The 20,399-nt window shown below is 39.3% G+C and overlaps 3 protein-coding genes across 3 annotated transcripts in view; 1 reads left to right on the top strand and 2 right to left on the bottom strand.

Annotated features, from left to right (window-relative positions):
• The window catches only part of LOC145480848 (uncharacterized), a 60,738-nt gene that overhangs the window by 31,628 nt on the left and 8,711 nt on the right, over window positions 1–20,399 (top strand). The gene's annotated exons all lie outside the window — the stretch shown is intronic.
• Window positions 770–9,890, bottom strand: LOC145480843 (eukaryotic translation initiation factor 2 subunit 3). The gene is made up of 14 exons (XM_081459170.1): window positions 9,184–9,890; window positions 9,019–9,082; window positions 8,839–8,900; window positions 8,198–8,263; window positions 7,557–7,678; window positions 6,718–6,812; window positions 5,389–5,547; window positions 5,112–5,246; window positions 4,536–4,630; window positions 4,056–4,200; window positions 3,475–3,530; window positions 3,204–3,317; window positions 2,833–3,005; window positions 770–2,110 (listed from the first exon to the last, which is right to left on the bottom strand). The coding sequence occupies exons 1-14, from the start codon at window positions 9,256–9,258 to the stop codon at window positions 2,056–2,058; spliced, it is 1,416 nt and encodes a 471-aa protein (XP_081315296.1). The 5' UTR covers window positions 9,259–9,890; the 3' UTR covers window positions 770–2,055.
• Window positions 10,575–19,869, bottom strand: LOC145480842 (tripartite motif-containing protein 67-like). Its single transcript, XM_081459169.1, has 6 exons — window positions 18,998–19,869; window positions 15,617–16,072; window positions 14,955–15,330; window positions 14,346–14,581; window positions 13,564–13,692; window positions 10,575–12,773 (listed from the first exon to the last, which is right to left on the bottom strand). The coding sequence occupies exons 1-6, from the start codon at window positions 19,104–19,106 to the stop codon at window positions 12,601–12,603; spliced, it is 1,479 nt and encodes a 492-aa protein (XP_081315295.1). The 5' UTR covers window positions 19,107–19,869; the 3' UTR covers window positions 10,575–12,600.

Genomic DNA, 20,399 nt, shown 5'->3' with positions numbered 1-20,399 from the left:
CGGCGCCATGTTAGAATTTTTAAATAAGCATCAGCAACGTACAGATACGCAGTAATTTTACGAAGTCATTCTTAACTTATTTTAGTTATCCTTATATTATGTTATTTAAACAGGACCCCTTTGATAACAGTACTCTTGCACTGAAGGGCTATCCTGTTTAAATATTCGTTATTATTATTATTATCATTATTTATTATTTTGTTTGAAAAACGTTCTTGCAAAAGGTGCTACATGACTGCACCTCTACTGCGTCGGCGTACGATGCTTATATGCTCGTGCTTCTGCCTTTGAGAAACTCATGCAGTCTTGACAAGAATACTCAAATCACGTGCGACAAGACCGTAACAAGGAATTGAAAGAGCCTCTCTGATAGGCCATGTTCGTATTCTCGGTATTGGACTGGAACGAGCTTGCAACTGACGCTAATGCGCGCGCGCGGGGAGTCTTCGAATACAAATGACATTAATTGACATTAATATCTTTTTAGTGATATTCCCCCGCACGAGCTAGCCTCCATTGCGAGCTAGTTCCAGTCTAATATCGAGAATACGAATAATAAGGCCTAATATCAGCTTCTTTCGTTTGCCTCATTCAATATAATATGGCCTGCGGGTCCTCTCAATCTCTCTCAGGATTGAATGTAACCTGTTGATACGCCATTTTGTATATCTAGTTTCACACCGTTACCATTTTACCTGAAGCGATAAATCGTGATAGAATCTTAATGTTTAATTTTTCGCTAAACATGTCGATGAAAGACTGAAGCAAAAGAAATAAAATTTGTCAATGCTTTCATGGCTGCATACCTTACTTCACTCTGAAAAGCAGAACAAAAGCAAATTTCTGACTAAATTGGCAAAACCTGTGCACAAATTTTAGGCCAAAACAGCTGAAGGACCCCTATCACCTTTTAGTGGCGCGCTTGAAAGATAATTTTACCGTCAATGAAATTTCGACAGTGACGTTGGTGTCGTGTGTGTGTACCACATTATGGCATCAAAGACAAACGCACGACCCACAACCGTCTGTTTCATCAAACGCTTTTTCAATATCACTGTAGGATTCCAAGCCCCTATCCACACTACGTCCGAGGAATTTGAAAACGGAGGTTTCACTCTGAAAACCCATCAAATGTTTTCTGTCCACACTACGCCGGAGCATTGAGAAGAATTTGTAAAAGCAACAATCACCGGTCATTTTGGATCTGTGTTTGAGGAAAGCTCAGACAGGAAAATCACAAGATTATTGTGACGCCATCGCTTTCGAAAAGCTTCAGCGTTTTCAAATTGTTTTCCGTCCACACGGAAACGAAAAGCCGACGTTTTCGGTTTGAAGAGCGTTTCGAGGACGGTAGGCCTAACCGAAAATATACATGAAGTGCGTTTTCAAATTTCTCCGGCGCAACGTGGACAGGGCCTAAGTCACGTGGGCACACAGTGTTTAAGTTAATAGACTCATGTTTATTAAGATTTTTTTCGGCTACAATCTCTGGCTTAACGTTAGTAACTTTTTAACGGGACCTTTACAATGGTGCTCGCCGAATGGTTGCCAATTGAAAAAGTTATCATTCAATTTTGACACCTTTTTGACAACTTTCTGTTGCCTCTGAGAGGCGAAGATGTTAAGTTTGACGTTTGCTTCCCAATAATTGTCAACTCCGCCTCCCTCGCGTGCGGCATTTTGATTGGCCAGTTGAAAAAGAAACCACGAGAAAGTTGTCAAAAAGTTGTCAAAACTAATTAACAGGCAACAGAGTATCGGGAAGCCCTGTCAAAAGCTCCACTTCCTTGTTTTGACCTCACGTCAGCAACAATCAGTCTTATCACACGTACAATATAAGACTCTTCACAAGCTGACAATGTTTTTATCTTTTCGAGACAAGAAAGACACATTTTCAAACGCGCCATTTTGCCATAGCAATCCATAAAAAGGGCACACATCTTGGTCACACTCGGTTTACCGAGCGACGTGATGAGACTCGAAAGAAGACGTTGCTGTTGTTGTTGTTGTCGATATTGTGCTTGAAAACTATAGAATATTAAACTGACGATTACTTCATGACTCTGGTTTTATTGTAACTCCTCTTCTGATTTGGCCCCAACCGATCAACCTGAAATTAAAATCACAGTATCTAAGTCAAAAAGTTACGCTTTCAACTACAAAACCGAAGCAGCTAAGACTGACAACGAATTTGTCACAGCCTGTCGTACTTCCGCCTCGCGTCGACAAAAACCAACTACGTTTTCCGCTGGGTAGTGTTTAATCCGTTGACTGTGTTATCCATTCTTTGATCAAACAATTCGGCCACATTTATTTGGCCAAGATGATCTTTTTTCAAAAACAGCGTCAACTAGTTAACAGTATTCAATACATTGAGAGAGAAAAGTCTCGGCTTTTAAGTTCACTGCCCTTTTCATTATTTGTAGCAAAATATTTCAACACTTTCAAGTAGAAATACAACAATTCTCCTACTTTAGTATTTTTGTCTTGAACAAAAACTTCAGTCATCTATTTGGCCTCCAAAACAATAAGTAACATCCTTGGGTGCCTAGTTTGGGCCCGGTTTCCCTGAAATTTCTTGAGTGGGAATATGGAATCAGAAGGGAGACAATCACCATCAAGCAGCAACAATTGCCGACTTATAACTGACCGCCCGTCTCCTTGGGATCATCACATTCCATGCCACGCGTAAATACAATTAGAAATTGGTGACCTGTGGATGACCCCGCCGCACTCCAAATTATGTTAGCGTAATTCAAAGAACCATGCGTGACACAACAAATTTGGTTTGGACACAGGTCACGCAAGTAACGCAAGCGTTTCAACACATACCTCCAGTGTTTTTCAACTCTTCTACTAAGTGCAATCTTCTCTCCAATCTCAGTGCAAACCGGCTGAGTCAACACTATTTTCGCTAAATCTGCCTTGACAGCCAAAACGCGGCCTCCAGTAGACAAAGATCCAATGTTTACCATCAACACTTCATTCTTGGATAACTTTTGAACCTGCAAAAACAAAAACAAAGCTTATAAAAGGCTCTTAGCTCCCCTTGATTTTCCTTGAACAAAAACAAACTATAAACAGATAGAACGTACATGAGTGAATACCATGAATTATACTTAGGATTATGAAAGATTATGTCTTAGTCAAGAGCGCTTGAATTGCGTGCCTTGAGATTCAGTTTCAAAATCTCAGGAACAAACCTTGGCTCCCTTTTTGTCGCCCTCAGTCCTTACTCCTAGCAGTCTTCTCAACAAGAAGTAACTGATTTCCAACTCGGTGTAAATCTCAGGAAGTGTACCAACAGCACCCAAAACCTGCCATGACAAAAGATAGATACTGAAACAAAACAGATTCCCTCGTGTGTACTGACCTTCAGAATACACGTAGCTCAACTTTACTTCTACTACACCAGGTTTGTTTGTTTACTTGACAATGTAAGAAACAAACAAACAAAAATGAAAACATGCACACCTGTCCAACCATTCTGTCAGCCCTACATAACGTTGGGTCAATCTTTGTTCCAACACCTGGAAATAACAAAATTAAAAACCCTTGAGAAAGCAGAGCTTGTCAAACTTAAGCCCTGACCAAACGGATTTGCAAGTAGTTGCAAGTAGTCACAAGTTGAACTTGCGAGGAGAATTGCGTTGGGTGGCTAAACAGACTCGCAAGTTTCCTCGCAAGTACACGCAAATTGCAAAAAAAAAAAAACATTTTAAGGCTACGTATCCTGTATTTAATTGGCTAATAGGTCGCTATAACAATGACTGGACTTCACTCAACTTGCATTGACTTGGGTTGGGTGACCAAACGGTGAAAAACTTGCATCAACTTGCTTGCAAATTTGATCTCGACTAAAGTGAGTGCAAGTCATCACAAGTCAACACAAGAGCATGCAAGTCCTGGCCAAATGGAGTCGCAAGTTGACCCAAGTTTTCAACTTGGGTCTACTTGCGAGTCAGTTTGATCAGGGCTTTAAGGCGATTTTATACAAGAGTGTTTCCCTGCACAGATACAGGTTTGAAGGCAGAAACACAGGAAGTTCTTCCTACCGATCAGTCCTCCAGGCACAGCATATTGAAGGTCATTCTGCTCAGCAAACAGGGATACAATACGAGAAAATATGGCACGGCACTGCAATTTGCCTTCACTGTCCTTTGAGACAATACCAGGTCTCACTTCAATTTCTTGGTTAACCTATACAAGCAGAAAAAAACAACAACAACAAAAGAAAAGGTAATGGTGTTGTTGCTTATGAATTACTTATTTTTAATTTTTATTAGAATTTGACTTTGTATTTTTATTAAGTATTCAGTTTTCGTATTTTATTCATTCATCTACTTTTTTATCAAGGTAATTAATGTTAGAGTGTATAAAAGTAGATGTAAATAGCAATAGTCAGCATCCACGTAACCAAAAATGAAGTTAGTGACGTGCTGCCATTGCTGATTCCCCAGCACTCTAGAAAAAAATTTGGAAAGGACCACTAAAATAAGGCTGTTATTAAGACTTATATCACTTAATAAACACACCCTAAGAACTCCACATAATATACTTCCTCCAGCAACTCCACCCTTAAGTTCTTCAACTTCACAACCAGGCTTGTTTACATCAAAAGACCTGATAACTAAACAACAACAACAAAAGATGAGAATCAAACTGAGTAATATGTTAAAATAAAAAGAATAAAGGCAACAAAAGATATTGCAATTAACTAAAAGCTAGTGATAAACTGTCCTGTCAATTTGGTGAATATTGCTTTAGAGCACCCATGTATATGAAATAGTATATTTCTGTTTAATTATTTCTTTAACTCACTTTCCCATTTAGGTTTTTCAATAAGTTTGTATCTTAACCCAAGTAGTGTAGTTTACAGTAGGCCATTTCTAAGTCACACTTGGCTCTTTCCAAAACAAGTCCTTCATGCAAAACTTTTCACTTAATCGAGTTTTTTTATTAAATAAATGTAACTATAAACATGCATATGACAAATATAAAAAACAACATGCCTTTCCCCTAGACTACTGATGTCATTGAGTTGAATCAATACATATTCCAGTTGAAGGCAGGATTATCAAAGTTATTATTAATTTTAAATTAAAACAAACCTATGAGTTTAGCACTTGAAGTAAAGTCTCTGACAGGAACAGGAATCTTCTTGCAGATAAATTCACAGATAACTTCTATGTTGTACTTGAGCTGTGCTGAGATGGGTACAACAGGGGCTCCCTCGGCAATTGTTCCTATTGATAAAATAAAATTATAAATCATTAAAAAATAATAATAATTCACTGTTAATGCTTAGGCAAGTAGCTGCAACATAAAGGTCTTTAATTTTACCATGAAGCAAAGTGTAAACCTGTAAGTACTGACATAACGTCCCACCTTGAACAAACTTGAGTATCTGGTCATACTGTTCTTTAGCCTGGCTTTCTTTGACCAAGTCTATCTTGTTCTGTAGGATAATTATGTGTTTAAGCTTCATGATTTCAATGGCGGCCAGATGTTCTGAGGTTTGTGGCTGAGGACAAGATTCATTTCCAGCTTTGAGGAAAACAAGCAAACATAATAATTTTGTCAATTGCATAACAGCACAGTGAAGTAATGGTGTTATCATGAACAGAAATGCTTTTGTGCAGTAACATGCAAATTTTGAAAAAACAAGGAGTTTATTCATTATTTGTGCATTCACTGTACATTATTTTTGACAACCCTTGGAACTGGAAAGGGAAATAGCTCAATAACCATAAATCCCTGTGAACCCCGATCTCTTTTGGATGTGTTGTGTACCCTGTGCACAGGCTCAGGCTAGAAGGAGAGAGCTGAAAAGGATCTAGCTGTGGCAGCTGAAGGAGGTTCTATCTTCTCGTTCTGCCCGAATTTTCTTTTTGTCCATCCTGGAGAGCCTTCTCACAGGCTAGTGTTGTGAAGCAGATGGACTATGATCAGAAGCTAAAACCAATCTCTGAAGTCTACAATGTATCTTATCCTGTTTAGACACTACTGCTTCCAACAGTCTAGCTGGAATGTAACCAAAAGAGCTGAAAAAAGGCTAAGAATGCAAGATGCATGATCTGTATGGTGTTGGTCTCAATTACCAGTAAAATATTAATGAACACCACCAGGATGCTGGTATTGCAGAATTGAAATTTAATTACAGTTAATGCCCAGGGGCAGGGGGGCAGAGAAATTCCTGTGTGAAAAGGTAGGGAATGCTCACCAAAATAGTTTGAATCAACCTGCTAAAGGAGAGCACTCTGGGCAAGGTTCAAGCTTTATTTGATCCCTAAAAACTTATTTTTGTACACTTAAATTTTAGGTAAAAGTACAAGTAAGTTGTTGTTGTTGTTGTTGTTGTTAAAAGATACCACATTAAAACAGACATGACAGCTGTTTTATTATTCTTCGCAAACAACCCTAAAAGATACCTTTACAGCTAGAAATAGTGGTGTTTCGTCCTGAAAATCTAATTACAACCAGAATCTGTGATTTACATGTACACCCCTAAATGAGATGACAGACGTCCCCAACCTTTACATGAGAGTCCTTCCCTTCCCACAGAGGAGTTGATGTTCTCACTGGTACTTGTGAATACCAGCAGTGTTGGTCAACTTGAAATTGGCCAATTTATGAAAACTGACCATTTCAAGATCATACCAAACCATGATCATATTGTAATGTAATTGAAATAATAAAATCATTCTGAAAACTAACCTACGAGTAAAAGAGCAGCATCCATAACTGCAGCGCCGTTCAACATGGTGGCCATAAGAATGTCATGACCAGGACAGTCCACAAATGACACATGCCTGAGGAGAAACGACACTACTTTTGATATGGTTTTACAGAGAATTTTGAATTGTGTCAACACTGCCTGGACTCTTTTACCTTATGATCATCTCAAATTGCACAAAAGTTGTTTCCCCTTTTATTACAGATAAGGAGGCTTGTTAAAATCATCAAATTCCAAATGGGTGATTCCAGAAAATAACCATACCATACCACGGGCAGCATCTTGGAATTCCAAGGGAGAGGGGGGTGGGTGGTCTCTGGGACTGGAATTCTCAAGGCACTGGGAGGTAACGTAGTTTGGAATTCCAAACGCATGGGGGGTTTCAGCAATGATTTTCCAGAGGTGGAAGACGGTGAAAGCATATTGGAATTTCCGAAGACAAGGGGGGGGGGGATGTGTAAAATGTTCACACTGCCCATGGTGGGGTATGGATATTTTCTGGAATCACCCAATGATGAAATGGTACTATGGGTAAGAGTCAAGATGGGATCCGGTTGTCTGTAAGGGTTAACCCTTACAATTATTGAGAACTAGCCACTGTCGAGTCAGTGATATTTAGCCTACTGGTAACTGGAGTACCATTTCATCATTTTGGCATTTCATGTTTTAAACATGCTCAGATAACAGAGCACATTATTAACTAAAGGCAAAAAATCCACTGTTGTAATTGACAAGCTGTGCAAGAAATATTCAATCTCATAAAAATGTTTCCAAAATGACAAACCCAAAACTGAAGTTCATAGATTAATAATAACCTCACCTAACTAGTCTAAACTTTCCATTGCATCCCGGTCTTTCACAAGTGAATACATCTTCCCTGGCACTACCAGAAGAACGATAACATCCAGGTCTTGAACAAGAGCTACCATCACACTTGTAGATCTAAAAATAAAAGACATTGTTAGCAACCAGTTAGTAACTCACATATTCCAGATGTTCTTAAACTAATGATCAGCAAAACTAAGTATTTATTTTAACATGTGTACATGTAGGTACACTAACTTGGTAGCCAGGATTTGAAAAGTAGGCATCCAAAATTCTATACCATGCCAAGCCCACACTTACCAACCTCTAGAAAATTGAAAAATTAAATCACCTGACCACACATGTTTTTTTTCACCTTCATTGTATATACAAGCCTTGCATACAAATCTCACTCTTTCCCCAAGTCTGCTCTCCTCAATGGCTACAGAGAGTTTCCCCACCCACCTGACCCCAAGTTATGCAAAACTGGCAAATTCCTTTCGCCTTAACTCAAGTCTTTTACAAAATTTTCCCACATATAACATACCTTCGTCAGGCATAGTTGCTATTATGCAAATGTAAATTCACTTCTATGGCTCTATCTTCCAGCCAATTCATCCCAGAGGGGGACAAGGCTTAAAGTCATTGCATTCTTACCTTTGCATTAGCATATCCTAACTTGATTGTGATATTTCTCTCTAGTTCATTCTTAAATCTGACAGTCTGAAATGGAAACAAATATAAACACTGCAATGTACACTCGATACTTAAGGTTTCATAGGGTCCCTTACATATACCAGTTAACATTTGTGACTAAATTGTATCAGCTTACATTGCTAGCTAGGGTATCTGTGGTTGTTTTTCAAAACTCTCTATTCTTGGAACCAAACATTGTGTCCCTCCACTCAGTCCAACACTAATTTTACCCCGATTTCTCAAGCTACCCAATTTTTCAAACCAATTCTTGTTTCCCTTAGAGGTTTGAAAAATCCGGATTCCAGTGTACATGTAGTTGTTATCACCATCAGTTGGATTAGTAGGAAGGTCTGTCTGTCTGTCTGTCTGTCTGTCTGTCTGTCTGTCTGTCTTTCTGTCTGTCTGTTTGTCTCTTTGTCATCTTAAAAGCTTAATTTGCTTTTGCTTTTGTCTTTGACCCCTTTTACCTCAAAATGATCACGTTTTCTGTAGTTTCTTTTTTTTCCTTACCTTTCTTTTGTACCTGAATAGTGTGAATAAAGATTGTTGTTTGTTTTTTTAAAAAAATTAACTAATAAAACCTGCTAATAAATGACATTGACCTGTACTCCTGATAATGCTTTGACAACTGTGGATTTTCCATGGGCCACATGACCAATTGTTCCTGAAAATATATATTTACAAGAGTGAATAGAAGGAAGTTAAGCTTAGCTTATGATAATTATACTTCTTCAGCAGGGAACTGATCTATAAAAATTACACAGTACATTTTCACTACTTACCGATGTTAATAGTTGCCTGTCGACTTATAACTTCGGGAGTAAGAGGATTTAGCTCCGATACATCCTAACACAGTAAAACGAACGACATTAACATCTTTATCAAAACCAGCCATGTACAATTTAATACACGTGATCGAACCGACTACCATAAAATGCTATATTTACCAATTTAGACAGATCTTGCTTTGCCAGATGTGGTTGTCCTATCGTAACCTGGGAGGAAGCATTGTCCGCTGCCATCACTTTGTGATTTTAAAGTTAAATCAAAAGAGAAAATCGACTCTTCTTCTGAGTCTTTCAAGAATTCATTTATAAGATGGCGGATGATGCAACTTGGAAACTTGGAACAGGTCGACGGACTGGGCACTAAATTACAAACTCATCTTAGTCTACCCCTGCAGGGGATCCGTTGTGCAACGCTGAATGCAGTGGGGTGCCCGGTATCGCAGTTTGTTGCACGTTTTCAAAATACTCTGGACCTTACTTCGACTTTTTCTATGAGTACCTCCGTCTACTGGACAATACCGTTTTCTTTATTAATCCGCAATGACTTGGAGAGATATCACAGCGAGGGGAAAACTAATCTTTCAATGGTACAATTAATATTAAACTACAGGTGATCTCTAGATCTTTTGCACATCTGACGAAGACGGGCTACCATCCGGCGTAGCCTGCCATTTATGGTCATTTATGCCCTCCCTCTCTCTTCCCGGGGATAAAAGACCGTTTATCGCAGGCTACAGAGAGTTTCCACTCACGTGGCCAGCAGCTATGCAAATTTATTGGAGCAGAATAAGGTACGTGTGGTCCCAAAGGGTATGGCTTTTCAGCCGTTTTGGTCAATAAGGTATCGATTTTAGTCGTTTTGGTTTTAAAAGAAGGTATGGTTTTTGTACTCTAATCTTGAATTCTGCATGTTTTTTAGAAGACTGCTACTTCTTCATCGTTATAATATGTTAGAGAACAGTACTAAGAAAATACGCGCGCTGATTGGTTGAAAATCGTGTTTCTATAACTCGATGGAAACACAGAACTAGCACGAGCTGTTGACGTAATGATGGCGCAAGCAAAGAGAATTTACACTTTGATAATCAAAGTTAACAAGTTGCTTTCCTTTTTTCGTCGCGGTGTTTTCTACTGAAGAAATAGAAAACACGCTCTCCGTGTTTCTATCGAGTTTTAGAATAAATCTACTATCGTTGTATCACGAATGCCGTCCTCTGATTGGCTGCGCTACTCACGTTCTATTCTTTGATGGATAGTGAGTAGCGTAGTAGCGTGCGCTAGGGCCCGCTTCTTTGTGTTTTTGAAGATTCTTTGAAGAGGATTTAGATGAAAGTCTTGAACGACTAGTAGATTTATACTAAAACAATTAGATTATTCGCTCTCGATTTCTATGCGTAATAGAAATCTCGAGCTCATAATCCAATTGTTTAACAGAAACACTCATGGAAGTTTGGGAGAACTCGAAAAAGCTGTGGAAACACTCGCCTGCGGCTCGTGTTCCCACAGCATTTCTCGTTCACCCAAACTTCCACTCGTGTTTCTATAACTCGATAGAAACACGGTACATGTTTTCTATTTCTTGAATATAAGACGGTCAACAAAACCCCTTCACAATGCTTTTAGCATCGGTCTGAACAAGGTAACTAATTATAAGGGCCTGTTTACAAGGAGAGAGGGTTACCCTAGCAAGCGGGTTACCCTAGCACTCACACATTTCCTCTTTTTTTCTTCATCGTGTTTACAAGGCTGCTAGGGTTACCCTGGCAGGCGGGTTAACTTTTTCCCTTGTAAACACTCTAGGTAGGGTTAACCCGCCTGCCCGGGTTAACTTTCTGATTGTTTCCAGACCCTTTGAGTGTAACCGCGCATTAAGTTGTCCCGGGTTGTAAGGTTATCTACCTGTGAAATTTTGCTTGTAAACCCGAGCTATCTTTTGCCCTGCAGCTAGGGTTAACCCGCTTTCTAGAGTAACCCTCCCTCCTTGTAAACAGGCCCTTAGACAGGACTGAAACAGGGTAAGATTTCCACATCCCCACCTGAGTTTTTGGGAGTAGCTCCCCGAGCCAACAGGAATGGCGTGATGTCATTTTTAAACACTATACGGTATACGGTATGTTCTTGATCATATTCGTATCGTGAATAAGAGCAAATAAGGGACAACATTTTTTGCAGCCCAGAAAGCTCGGGACAGACCATTATTTTTTAAGGAGGGGAGGGGTGGGAAATTTTCTGGGTCTCACTTCAGGTTCTTGTGCATGATTTATTTTGGTGGGCAAAAGCTTGTGCAATAAGGACCTGGTTGGTAGAAAGCACTTGCTCGAATATTTTTCCTCTATCGCTCCCCTTTCATGATTTTTTTCGCAGTTTTCGTTGTGCAAGAATTTTTTTGGGACATTGCCCAGCTCCCCTTCCCCCACCCCCGTCAAAAAAAAGTCGAGCAGTGGCCACGAACAATCATTTGATACATCTACATTCATTCAGTCAGCAAAAACTATTTACAGTTATCACGCTGACGTCATAGATAGTTAATCTTCATGTGAAATTAAACTTCTCTTATCCTCGAGAACTTGGTAATAATACGTAGTTAATCTAAATCATATTTCACTATTTCAAAATTCCATAGCTTATCAATATCAACACATTACAACTTTACAATAAATACTCGATTGTTTGTTTGTTTGTTTGTTTGTTTTGCATGCACGTTAATTCTATTGGGAAGGAAACGCTGATAAAAGTCTAGCTTTTGGTTGTTACACTACGAGGTCATTCTTACAAAGATCTCTTCTCGCTCTGTTTCTAGTCTCCAAAATCCCCGTGAAGTCGCACGCGAAACTTCCGTTTACTATTCCTCAGGTTACTCATTTCAAACACCGTAACTGCTCAAAAAAAACTCTAGCTAAGTAAAGATGGAGGGATATTCTTCTTATTTTTTCATCCATAAACGTGAATTCGTGAACTCGTAGACAACTTGAATTGCGGCTTGTTTCTACCTACCGCCTATAGCTCGCTTAGTCGATGCTTAAGCCAAACGTAAAACCAATTTTATGCTTCCTTAAAGCGGTTTTCAAATGAGTGTCGAAAGTAATCAGGCAATTTACATTTACATGTACAAGTTAATATAATGCAAAGTAATACTGTGCTGTGCATGGTGTTCTTACAAAAAAAATAAAATTGTTCAATATGTTAAAATGTACCCGCATGGCTAGCCTGAAAGGGATCTCTGGTTTGAACTGGTGTATGTTGGATGGTAAGCTGTTGTATTCTGTCATTGTTCTTAGCAATTACTTTGGGTTTGGTTTTGGTTTAACTATGGTTTGACTGAATTAGCTGAGTAGTCTTATTGGTAAGTTTACGACACTCAAATGGAAATCGCTCTACTTTACAATAAAACGCATCAGGTTTTTGTCGAGCCTTGAACTGAGCACTGAAACCAGAGTTTCGGCGGCTAGAGTTAGTAGATACCAGTTATAGCTACTTTGCACAAGAAAACCATGGAAAACGTCGCGTAAGTCTGAGTGCTCTGACATCGGCGCGACCAAGCACTGTTTGCAGACTTCAGTAGTATAGGAAAACCCTTCACTCGGGTATTTTGATTCCGTAGGGAAAACCCCATGGCCCCTCACCAATCAGGTTTATAGCACACGCACGAAACTGCACTTGTTTTCCAACAGGTAAGTTCGCTGTAGTCTTGTCTATTGTCAGTGAGGTCTCGTGTCCTTTGTAGATGGTAACAAAACTGTTATCTGGACCTGGAATGAAATAGCAATGACAAACTGAATCGAGGAAATAATAAAATAACACAGAACAAAACAAAACAAAACAGGCAGTTCAAAGAATTGCCATAAATGATTGAGTTGATCCAAGAAACTATAGTGAGCCTGAGCCTTTACAACCGTTGTGTAAGTGAGAAATGTGTTACGAGTATCGTTGAAGAGCAGGGTTGTTTCCAGACAGAACTCAGGATCGCTGGTAACAGCAACAAACTAATTTATTTCCGTAAGGTAACTTCGCGAATTTACAGCACTAAACTTCTTCAAATTTGAATCAATCTCTCTCACAGAAGGAACGCTCGCTCTAATATACATGAGGCTTAAAGTTCTAGAAACTTCCATTTGGATCTAAATTAAGTTGTTTGACACAGTTTCTAATCTGAGTAATTACATAAGGATCAGAATGTTCTGGAATGTTCTTATACAAATTGGTACGGCTGAATGACTTCCGGTTCTAGATTGTTCTAGAAATTGACTTAGACAATTTTTCGTAACAAAATGTTAAAATAGTTTTTCAAGCACTTGGCTGAACAAAATCAAATTACCATTTTTAGTGGCTGGTACCGACTTTGTCCAATTTCAGAACATCCGTATTGCTAGTATTGTCAGTTTTATTTCCCCTTTCTAAGAAATGTTAAATTTTCGCCTACGATTGCAGGTGCCGCAAATTTGTTGAAAAAGCCGTTTTGGTAGTCTCATCTCCAGGAAGGAGAGGAAAGATTATCATTGAAAGCAAGTTAAACTGGAATTTTATCTCACACACCCTTACCAGAGCTGCTCTGTAGAATGTAACCAAGCACCGAATACAGAAACAAGTTGTCCTCTGGCGGATCCCATTTCACATGAACATCGTTGTCCCTTGTTATTCTGCAAGTCAGCTTCTCTGGGGGACCTGGTGCTGTTGATTAAAGGAGCCTCGTTACGGTTTGCATATCTTGAAAAGTTTAGCCTAGATTTTTCAAGTTCGTCGTTTGTAATCCGTGTCAATCTTCTCCATCCTTGTTCCTTTATGGTTTATCATTACCTCTTTGGTGTTTCTGTGTCTTAGTAAACTCTTATTTTCGTATTAGTGTGGACGGAAAATTAAACATTTTGAAAACGGAGCTTTTTGAAAACGATGACGTTACGTTAAACATGTGAGTTCCCTGACCGAGTTTTCCACAAACGCAAAGGGTGGTGATTTTTGCGTTTTTGAATTTCTCCGGCGAAGTGTGTATGAAAAACATTTGATGCATTTTCAGAGTTATAACTCCGTTTTCAAATAATTTCTCCGGCTTAGTGTGGACGGACCTCAGTGTTAAAGTAGACTGAACATGTTACAAGGTGCACGTGGTTTATGAACGAATTCTAGATCTGTTGAAACACTAAGAGACTAACAAAGCAAGTACAGTTACTAAATCAAGTTGATCGGATGAAGTCATTAAAAAAACGTGTCCAAGTTATGCTTGGCACTCATCACGTTTTTTCTACAGAATTTTGAAAACTCTCAGTTGTTGGCCATATGCTCTTAATTAACTGGAGAAATGAAATGAGCCATGCCATGATACTTACGTAGGACAAGCTTGGCACAGCTACGAATGTTGCCCAAGAGCTTTTCATGATTAGGGAACTGACAGCCAAGGTCCGGCTTAGCAACAGGAGTAATCTCACACAACAGTTCAAGGACATCTATCATCTCTGTTTCCACATCTTTTTTAAGCATCAGCATTTCATAATAGTCCAGACTCAGAGCATTGTCACAGTTTCTACAAGCCGTGGTCGTCAGGCTTGAGATTTCAATCAGTTGACTATAAGCAAAAAAAAAAAAGACATTCTCCCCCGTGTAAAAATTGCAGTAAGTTTGGTTTTGAGTAAAAAATTTTAACATCACTCTATTGATTTCACTACGCAACTAAGGTTTGCATCTGAAGTAAGCCGGATTTCTAGTTGTTTTGCAGCGGAAAATAGAGCAACAACAACAACAACAAGAAAGAGACGACAAGAAAACAGAGATGGATCTGGGGTACAGGCCCAAGGAGCTGGTACCTCCCTCCTCTCTCGCTGTGCAAGGTGAATTATAGAATAGTTGAGCTTGAAGTGCTGCTCTGGACAAACTCCACACCCCCCACCCACCTCCCGGACACTGTTATAGATATTTGTACCTTCATTATCAAATATTACCTGAGCTGTTCATTTAAAGCTTTCAGCTTTGCATCACTCCTCTTGTCAATATCTTCCATCAAAATTTTCTCTCCCTGATCAATGGCGGCTCGTAGCTCCCTGTAATATCTCCGGGCTATATCCTTTACTTCTATAGTATTTTTCTTAACATCTTCAATAGTTCTTTGCACTTCTCCTCGTGCCTTTATAAATTTTTCACCATGCTGTTCAACTTGTGTTTGTAATCTAACAAGTGCCTTTCTTTCCTTTTCTTCAGCCTCATGAACTTGGAAGCAGCTATGGTTTTTGTGGCTGCCATACTTGTGACAGGATGCACAACACAGGCATCTACAATTCCGGCAGTAGAATTTTGTCACCTCCTTGTGAACAGGGCATTCTGAAGTTTCCAAGACACGAAACAACATACCACAAGGTTAATCAACAGCTCAAGCTTATTAATTAGCTTGACTCAACTAAGATTGTAATAAATCTCCTAATCTCCTTATTTGATTTAGTTGACAGACAACTTGCCCGAGCCCTTGCCCACCAGCCAAGTGAGAATGAAAGTTACTTGCCCAGCAGGAAAATCTACTTGACCAGGATGACTGGATGGCACTAATTTTTTCAAGCCCTGAAGAAGGCAAACAACTTTGTGTTGTATTTGATGCATTCATTATAATTACCTGGTATTACTGAATAGTCCAACAAACCACTGGAAGGCCTGCTGCTTAGCCCGGGCTTTATGCTGGAAGATCGTTTACTTAATGTTGAAGAGCTAGATGAACATCGAGATGAGACTTTTGACCTTTGAACCTCCCCTGTCCCATCTTTAACAGTACTTGCTCGAGCGATGTCATGACAACGGAATTCCAATTGAGAGTGAATAACATCTGAACAACTACCGCACATTAACACGTCACATTCGGAACAGTAAAATGTTGCTGGTTTGGGAGGATAAACTTTCTGAATGCAGAAGTTGCACAATTTTTGTTCCTCCTCCTCAGATTGTAGAATGGCTCTCAAAAGGTCCATGTTTTTATCAAGTCCATCAACGCCATTGGGGGGTAACAGAGTTCGCAGTTTACATGAACAACATTCTATGACAGAGCCTTGCAGTTCTTGGAGTTTTAGGAGGCATTCTATGTCGGGAAACCAAGAGAAAAAATGTTCAATAAGTAAAAAGTGCTTTGCTTATAATAAGATTAGAAGAGGTTAGTAAGTTAATTCTCTTAGCCCACTGAAGGCCATCAACTATTCAACCATGGAGACCCAAGGAAAGTTAGTGAGGGAGATGAGCTAAAACAGATCTGAAAAATATTTGGAAATGGTCATGTAAGACTTTGTCCCTGGGGACTCCTTATTTTCTGGGTGATACAAAATAAAGTTTGCATTCAAGCATTATGGTCCATCCAGTTTATCTCCAGTTGCAGACGCATGAAGTGACTATGAATATTCCACTCCTGGTCCTCCCTGGATAGGCTGCTGGCCCATTGCTGGTATACCCCAGCATTTAATTCCTTGCAATGTGTTTCTAATGTCTTCTGGGTAAAGGGAAGCACTATGATATGAGAGCCAAGTGCCCTGCTCAAGAACACAACACAGTTACTCTCACTGGTAACACTCTCTTTGGACTGCTTAATCTACAGTCAAGCACGCTACTAATACTATTTACTAGAATGTGAGCTATGATGCTCTTGGAATAGTTATTGTTTTGATTATGGTGCTTATTCAGGGCCAGAGCTTTTAAAAAAATCAAAACTTTTGTAAATGATAACAAGTAAATGATAACAATAAAATCTAGATCTGAACCGAAAACACTGTAATTCTGGAAAATAAATTTCCAAAGCTGGTTTAGGTTGAGTTGTGTTATACTGTGTGTTTTATTAGACTTCTCAATCAACAATTTAGTATGATGCTTTAATACAGCACCAAATTTTTGTGAATGAATGCAGTGTTTATTCAGAGGCAATGCTCTTTAATATTTTGTTCTCATGTGCAGCAGTTAATTATTGCAGGGTGGCTCTGAATTGAGTGAATAAGGTAACCATTATTAGGTCCATTGGGTGAGATACAGTAAAGAAGTATTTATTAAGAACTATACTTAGCTCTTATTAACCGAGCAGGAGGTCTGTATGGGAGAATCTTGACTGAGGTCGTGAGTACAGACCGAATGCAGTGAGGTCTGTACTCCCGACCGAGGTCAAGATTCTCCCATACAGACCGACTAAGCTCAGTTAATAAGATGTTTATTATATGGCAAACAAGATAAATTTAATTCTGTTAATGTAACTGGTTTGTACCAGCTGACATTTTGCTCTCGAACTTAATTCTGCCAAAGTCTGCTCATCCTCTTTACTTTTCTTTTCTCATCAGCCTTTTTGGCACTTCCATAAATAAATATTGTTAGAAGAAAATAGTCAATATTTTTTCATTTTAGTTTGCAACTTTTCCACCGCACAACATTACCCATCTAGATGCCAGTCTAGATGGGAAAATCTAGAACAGTCATAAATAGGGTATAAAATTTATGGTCAGGTCATAAATAGGGTAGGGAAAACCACAGATTTTGGCCCTAAATAGGGTAAGGGTTTTAGGAAGAGATCCACATACCCCCACCCAATTTTTCTGGGGGAACTCCCCACCCCCCCTCCTCCCCCAAGTAAAATGGCAGATGAGTTCAGCCTTGCATCTTCTGAAAGAAACTTAGGCCCAGTTCAGACGCCGACCTTTTCATGAGCCGAACTTAATTCGAATTTGGACTGACCCAAATTATCAAAAGTACCCCTGTTGATTCAGGCGTCGAACTTAATTCACCGAACTTAATTTAGTTTGAACCAAAACACATCGCAACATCAGCAGTTTTCAGGCAAGGTGTATACATTAGGTTCGGCACATGAAAAGTTCTACGTCTGGTCAAAGCCGTTCCAAAGCCGAAATTCCCGGCTGAACTAGGCGGGAAGAACAGCTGAGCCGTTCTAAATTCAGTTAGCCGTTCTTAACTGATTCAGACGCCGAACTTTTCATGTACTTAATTCAACGTATTGGGTTCGGCTCATGAAAAGTTCGGCGTCTGAACTGGGCGTTATTTGCTTAAATATAGTGAGAATCATTACTTAAGAAGTAAAAGCACTTCATCTCCTGACATTTTTAAAAGTTATGCACTTTTGTAATTTGAATCTTCTCGGCTAGCGGCTTCGGGTTTGATTTCACAAACGAAGTCACCTTTAATTAGTAAATGTTGGTCTGTAAACAAACACCAGAAAGAATTATATTCCGCTAGTAAAACGGCCGAGTGAAAACACAACCTTTGTGATTTTATAAACACCCTATTGTTTTAAAAGCACCTATGATCACAGGACTTTAACTCTTAACTACAGGGGATCTGTTTATTTCAACAGTGAACAACCTGCGCTGGTTTTAACTAATTAAATAGATTTAATAAAACATGACACGCTTGACTGAAACATGAAGACACGACATTTGCATACACGCACATAACCATATAACACAAGAACACGAGATTTTCTGTACAAGTATGCTAAATTTTCTATTTTGATAAAAAATCTGTAGTATATCGAGGCTCTAGCAAAACACAACCTTGACTAATTCCCAAAATTATCATTCATGAAATGTCGAATTCGGTGTTAATATTTTAGCACGCCCGTCCATGTATCCATGGAAAAATTGACAAACATTGCCGACTTCGATCAAAATCTTGCTATTCACTCCGAAACGCGAAAAACTTTCTCTGTATTCTTCCTTTGCGACAAACCCAATCCAAGTGAAAAAGATAGATATTCTCGACAATTTGTTCAACCCAAAAAGGTAAAACTCTGCAAGCCAAATACCTTAATTCTTTAAGCATTCTCGTCAAGAACAATTAGAACTACAATAATTTCGAATGCCATTTTCACTCTGATCTAAGGTGACCGTGACTGTGAAAACGAATCTCTTTTAATACAGGAAGAATTATCTCATAAAAAGTTAAATTCTTTGAGCGAACGTCTTACTTGAATTCCATAATCACACACTAGCGACCCATTAGCTACAACGTTTGAACTAACCTGTACAGAAGGTATGCCGGCAGTCCAGATCTCTTGGAATTCTTTGTGGAAATCCAGTGCCATATCTACTGTAGCATAAAGGACAAAACATCTCCGTCTTCTCGTACATTGTTTTGATAAGGAAAGCGAGTCCAGATGCCTAAATCATTGTTGCTAGATCTTGTAATTAAACAATTCGATGTTTACCATACCAAAGGCGATAATTTGACCTTCGTTGCTTGGTTCACTGACACACTGCTGACCGCTAACTTGCGCCGGAAGTCTGTGGCTGGAAACTGATTACATTTCGCTCATTTCTTGCGAGTTGCGAACCATTAATGTACTTCTACTAAAACCACATTCTGTTCGATCAGATCTTTTAAATTTTTAAGGTAGATAACTAAGTCTGCATACGAGCCAACAGCACATCAGGCCGAAGCTTATTCCGGGATTGGATGTTAGCCAATCGCAGGGTTACCCCCAGCATAACCCAGCATTCAGTTCGCCGGTAGCCCTTTATACACCTGGGTGTGGCACCGTGAGAGTAAAGTGTCTTGCCCAAGAACACAGCAGCATGTCCCCGGCCAGGGCTCGAACCCGGACCGCGCGATCCTGCGACGAACGCAATAACCATAAGGCCAGCGCGCCTCCCACGGAGATCAATTAAACTGGAATTTAAAATATCTGCATAAGACAAACAGCGCTGTTACTTGTAATATGTCTTCATAATGTTTCACACCACCTTAAAAAAACATTGAGCTCGAATCAAGCCATCAGCGGGACCTTAACGACACCCACACCGTACAGCTTGACGAGACACGAGTAAACCGATCCAATTCAAGCTGTAATTTTGAAAAAGTGAGGCATTCTATTCCCATCAAACCAGCACAGTACAATAAAGTATGTCGCTATGGCACAATCTCCTTGGTGAAATATTAATGACCCTGTGAACTTGCTGAATTTCGATGGTCTCCACATTTTCCCTCCATTTTGTGTTGACCGTTTGTGTTGGCCTTCAATTCAGGCGCCTTCATTATTCGGGCAAACCGAAAATTCCTAAAACACCGAAACGGATTGTGGTTTTAGTATAAGTGCAGGAATTTCTCACAACACACAAGAAATGAGCGAAATCTAAGATAATGCAATGCTTCATGATGACAATCTTCCAGATACTTTTTGTTCCCGCAGAAATACTTTTCAAAAAAAAATTCATTGCTGGAGTAAGAGTTATTTGCAACATTGACCTTTAATTTTTATTGAATTTTAATTATCTGATAGTTTCTCGTTTATCTCTTTATAGAGGTGGCTGGTTAATGGGGGGGGGGGGGGGGGTTATTTGTAGTATTTTACAGACAATAATTGCGCGACTTGGCTAAAGGTTGGCGAGTACATTATTTGAATCCTCTTCACAGACACTTCGAAA

The sequence above is a fragment of the Orbicella franksi genome, chromosome 3 (assembly GCF_964199315.1).
Source record: "Orbicella franksi chromosome 3, jaOrbFran1.1, whole genome shotgun sequence".
In the NCBI taxonomy this organism is placed as follows: Eukaryota; Metazoa; Cnidaria; class Anthozoa; order Scleractinia; family Merulinidae; genus Orbicella; species Orbicella franksi.
The sequence above is the reverse complement of the archived record's forward strand: the minus strand, read 5'-3'. Positions and strand labels throughout refer to the sequence as shown.

Bases quoted from the DNA above. Each gene is read 5' to 3' on its own strand.
- LOC145480843 (XM_081459170.1), bottom strand. From the start codon at position 9,258: ATGGCAGCGGACAATGCTTCCTCCCAGGTTACGATAGGACAACCACAT. The intron at 5,548-6,717 runs GTTAGTTTTCAG...TTTTCCTCAAAG, and splicing joins TGCTGCTCTTTTACTCGTAG to CTGGAAATGAATCTTGTCCT. The intron at 5,247-5,388 runs GTGGGACGTTAT...TTTTATCAATAG, and splicing joins GATACTCAAGTTTGTTCAAG to GAACAATTGCCGAGGGAGCC.
- LOC145480842 (XM_081459169.1), bottom strand. From the start codon at position 19,106: ATGTACGAGAAGACGGAGATGTTTTGTCCTTTATGCTACAGTAGATAT. The intron at 16,073-18,997 runs GTTAGTTCAAAC...TTCCCGACATAG, and splicing joins CCGGCATACCTTCTGTACAG to AATGCCTCCTAAAACTCCAA. The intron at 14,582-14,954 runs GTAATATTTGAT...TTTTGCTTATAG, and splicing joins GCTTTAAATGAACAGCTCAG to TCAACTGATTGAAATCTCAA.